This window comes from Aplysia californica, unplaced genomic scaffold (assembly GCF_000002075.1).
Source record: "Aplysia californica isolate F4 #8 unplaced genomic scaffold, AplCal3.0 scaffold00529, whole genome shotgun sequence".
In the NCBI taxonomy this organism is placed as follows: domain Eukaryota; kingdom Metazoa; phylum Mollusca; class Gastropoda; order Aplysiida; family Aplysiidae; genus Aplysia; species Aplysia californica.
Window position 1 is genome coordinate 170938 of NW_004797799.1, and position 5000 is coordinate 175937.

The window sequence follows — 5000 nt, forward strand, 5'->3', positions numbered from 1 at the left end:
TCTCTCTCTCTCTCTCTCTCTCTCTCTCTCTCTCTCTCTCTCTCTCTCTCTGTAAGCTTAACAGAAAATTCATTTCCAATCACAGAAATATTTTTTTTTTCGTTTACAGATGGCTTTCATTACTCAAGTAGCACTGTGTCTCTTTGTCGCCGTCTCTCTGGCTGTGGCAGGCAACTCCAGAAGCCGAAGACAAGCCAACCCCTTGCAATGTCCCCAACAGAAAGGCCAATTTGTTTACCGCCCTGACTGCTCCAAGTTCATTAATTGCTTTGGAGGAGTCCCGTCCCTGCAAAACTGCACCAACGGAGCGCTCTTCAACTCACAAAAAGGGCAATGCGACTGGCCCGAAAACCTCCAAGGTAACGATTGCCAAAGGCCTCCACAACAAGACCAGGACGTGAAACAAGAATTCCAAAGCATCTGCTCCGAAACCAACAGACCAAGTGATGTCTCAGCCGGCCAAGCTTTCTTTGTCGCCCACCCCACATTCTGCAACAGCTACTACACATGCGGCGATGGCAAAATTTCGCTTTACTGTACCTTCTGTGCTCAGGGCACTTACTTTAATGAGCAGGTCAGGAGATGCGTGGAAGGCAATGACGACGCAACGAGAGCCGTCTGCCAAAATAAGCAACTTGCCACCCAAGACGAAATGGCGATGAGTCTCCTCGATGGAACCTGCACTTCCAAGAAAGAGAATCCTCTTCAGGCTGTCTATGAAAAAATCGGTCGGGGGGTAAACCAAAGAGGTTAACTTTATAACACAAGGTTAACTTGATAAACGATTTGGACCGCTGACCTGAAAATGATACAAAAACGACTTTTTCCTTTTTTTTTTAAACAATAAAGAGTGAAAACAGCTTTTTCTGTGTGACATTGAGATATTATTGTTCTTCCTCGTTTCTTGAATGTTTCTATTCCTCCAGTGGAAGAGAAGGTGGGAAATGAACTGAATTGTAATTGTATATCTCTCAGTTGTAAACAATAGCGAGGATATCTGGTGATCTCATCAGACTTTCTTATTGTCCCTGTCGTGTTTCTGTCTTCGTTTCTTTTTTTTTAAAAACCAAAAAAAAACAAGGGTTTGCCTTTCAAAATTTCATGTCCAAATGAGTAACTCGTTCAGCTCGTAGGAAAATTAAAGCCATACGAAGAAATCCTTTAAGATGAAGGAGTTTGCATTTGTATGCACCTTTATGGACCCAGATAGGGAAACGAGTGGTCATGCCTAATCAAGAGGCGCCACTTTTAGATCCTATTTCGTTTCTATCTGTCTGTCACTTCTCTTTGTCTGTCTTGCCATCAACATTTCTTGGTTTACATGTCGTTGTGTTTCTTTTAAATTTGCAAACGAATGCAAGACATTTCCATCATAGGGGTAAAAAAAAATGTCCGTTTAGACGTTTTGCGCCTCTATCGACAAGATTCCTATAATTTAGGAGGCAAACTGCATCTCATCTACTCTGCCTGCCAGAGCCATCCAGGGCTGAGAGGGATGCGATTACCCACCACACTGATTGAAACACTCGATAACAAAAAGAATCCCCACAAGAGAATCGAACTCGCATCTACTACCTGTGATTTGGCTGCTTCAAATAAGAAAAACAGTTAAAGAGGCATGAAAAATAACGGGCAAAACATAAAAGTAAAAACATATTTACGCAGAAGTAACTGCAGAGTCAAATCCATTTGACATTATTTGGCCGTAAATCTTTTACAGCAGAAAACCGTAGTTCGTGACATTTTGGCACTATGCATGCTAATTTGTTCTTGATACTGAATGCGATGATTCAGACAGACAAAAAGAAGGAACATAGAGACACAGAGGCAAACTGAGAAAAACGAATCAGAAAGACGCAGACAGACAAAAAGAAGGAACATAGAGACACAGAGGCAAACTGAGAAAAACGAATCAGAAAGACGGACAGGGAAAAATAATTCCTAAATGAATTTAATACAAAAAGACGAAAATTGATGTATTATTACGTATTTTTTACACAATCCATAAACTCTTCATTACTTGTCTAAGTCAAATAAAATTCTTTCCGTTCCTGAAGAGGGAATTGCATGTCATACATACGAATAGGCGTATATGACATGTCGACAATAATAATAATTATTATTATAATCATTATCATCATCATTGCCTTTCTCACCCTGCATCAGGGTACAGGCCACGGACAAACACCCTCCACTTTTCTCTATCCTGGGCTAGCCTCTTGATGTTATTCCATGTCTTCCCACTTTTCTGTACATCGATTTATGTGATTCTTCTCCAAGTTCCATGAGGTCTTCCCCTTGATCTCTTGCCCTGTGGGTTCCAATCCAAAACGTTCTTTGTTATGCAGCTGCCTGACTTCTTGAGAGTATGTCCAATCCATCGCCACCGCCTTCTTCCAACCTCATCTCTGACTGGGATTCGACAGAGAAGGTTTAGGGTCAGAAGAGTCCTTTCGGCTTTGCCCGCTGTCCTTCATTGTTCCTGCTGATGCAGAAGCTCCTCCGTCTCCCAAGATCGAAAAATAAAAAGCTGTGTTTGTCTGTGTTTCTGTAACTTACTGTTTTTTACTGGGTTGGGTAGTTGGCCCTCCGCAAACTGGCACTTTTCGGGCGACCAGACCTATGCACTTTTAGTCGCCTCTTACGACACGCAGTATCACGGCAGGTGTATTCTTTGCTCCCCCATAGTAAAACTACGGGGCCCCCCACCAGCAGGGAGATTATCATAATAATGTATTATAACAATTTATAAAGTAACAACAGCATCAACAACAACAATAATAACAATAATAATAAATATGTTGTTGGTCGTCTGTTTCCTTCAAATCTCTCTGGCTTCATTAGCAGCTTGGTCTGCTGCCTCATCTCCTTCTTTTCCAACATGGCTTGGAATCCACTGGATTATTATTGTGGCTGTGGCTTCGCTGAACTTGCTGCGCAAATCATTCATGTCCGAGCTGTTGCCCAGCAGCGCCTTGCAGAGGGACTGACTGTCAGTCAAGATCAGCACTTTGGTCCTACTGTGGCAATTGTCAGCAATCCATTGTGCAGCAGACATCATTGCCTGGCATTCCTCGTCATAAGATGGTTTAAGGAATGCACCTTTAGTTTTAATAATTTCTGTTCGTGGTGGTTCATCATTCATTATCACCACTGCTGCTGCTCCACCTTCGCGGTATCCTGCGATAGCCGATCCATCGGTGAAAATTGTCATATCCACACTAACCTCTTTGATCACATCCTCAGCTGCTTCATGTGCCTTTACATGATCACCACCTTTTCCTTTTACTCCTCTCAGTTCTGTCCGAATTTCGATTTTGCCATGGATCTCCCATGGACAAGCTCTCACCAGATTGATGGGCCATTGATTCTCTGCTTCAGGGTGGAGGTGGTCTGCTAGATCGGTGCCGATCCGAAACCAACTTTTCCTGCTGTTTTTAGGCTTGACTGCTTGATCAAGGGCTTTCTTTCTTGGATGGTTGTCTGGTAATCTCTTAGCCATCTCTACAGACTTGAGGCATGTTCTTTTTGTGTAGGTGGTGTAGTGCTCAGTTCTGGTCTCGTAGCGCAGCGCTTCTGTAGGTGTTGTTTTCAGCTGACCTGATACAAGTCGGAGGGCTTTGTTTTGTATTCTGTCCAGGGCCTTTGCATTAGTCTCACTGAGCCAAGGCTGCCACGCTGGGGCAGCATAATCCATCTTGCTTTTCACAAACATCTTATATACTTTCTTGAGCAACTCCTTACCCCATCTCCATTTTGAGTTGCTGACAGCACCGATAACCTTCATTTTTGAGGTTGCACTTTTGGACACTTCCTCAATGTGCTTGTTGAAGGTTAGCTGTCTATCCAGGTAGACGCCCAGCAGACGTGGAGTGTGGTTGAATGGTATATTTTTCCCTTCGATCTGAATTATTGGTTGCCACGTTGCCTCCTTCACCCATGTTGAGAAGAAGCACACTTCACTCTTTGTTGCATTCAAGGTAAGCTTCCATTCATTGCTCCATTTCACAACCATGTCCACAGTCAACTGTGTCGCTTCATTTGCCTTTTCTCTCTTTGCGTGACTGGCCAGTATTGTGCAGTCATCAGTGAACATTGAGTAGATCAGCTTGGCGGAGGTTAATTGTTAATTGTTGTGAGTCAGGGTTTGGGAGGGATTCTGCCAGGTTGTTTATGAAGAATATAAACAGCAGTGGTGATAGGACAGCTCCTTGGGGAAGCCCTTGCTTGAAATTCTGGCTCTTGGTTGTTTCTCCATTCAGGCGAACACGGGCTTGTCTGTTTCTCAGGAAACCATGGATCCATCTGATTGCACGCAATGGAACTCCCTTGTCAGCCATTGACAGTAATAGTCTTTCACGCCAAACCGTATCATAATATGCCTTGAAGTAGTCCAGCAGGACTAGGACTGATCGATGGAATGTTGGCTTTTGTTGAAAACCATCCTCAATTCCTTGACATATTCTGATGATTTGGTCCGTGCAGCTATGACCTTGGCGAAAGCCTGCCTGAATATCTGCAGTCCATTCATTCTTCATTCTCCATTTCACAAGTAGTAAATTCTTTCAGCGTGCATCCTTTCTATAACTTTCATGACACAGGATGTCAAACTAATGGGTCGAAAGGATGATGATGATGATGATGATGATGATGATGATGATGATGATGATGATGATGAAATTATAGATGAAGAGGAAGACCCATAAATGTAACATTGAAGTACACCATTCACAAACAAATGGAAAATTGGCCAAGAAATAGTGAGGAAGAGAGTCAAAAAAAGAAAACCACCAGTTGTAAATACTGATGATGATGATGATGATGATGATGATGATGATGATGATGATGATGATGATGATGATGATGATGATGATGATGATGATAGTAATAAATAAATAGTGTTTGTATAGCGCCTATCCCCGCTCAACAGCAGTCTCTATGCGCTTTACACTCTATTATTACCCCAGCAGACCATAGAACACGCCGAAAACGGGACTTTC

The 5000-nt window shown here is 42.8% G+C and overlaps 1 protein-coding gene across 1 annotated transcript; it reads left to right on the forward strand.

Moving 5' to 3' along the window:
- Positions 1-107: 107 nt before the first annotated feature.
- Positions 108-862, forward strand: LOC101853256 (peritrophin-1; the record flags this gene model as incomplete). The annotated part of the gene is given in 1 exon segment (XM_005106373.3): positions 108-862. A coding segment is annotated over 1 exon segment (645 nt). The 3' UTR covers positions 755-862.
- Between the last annotated feature and the right edge of the window lie 4138 nt (positions 863-5000).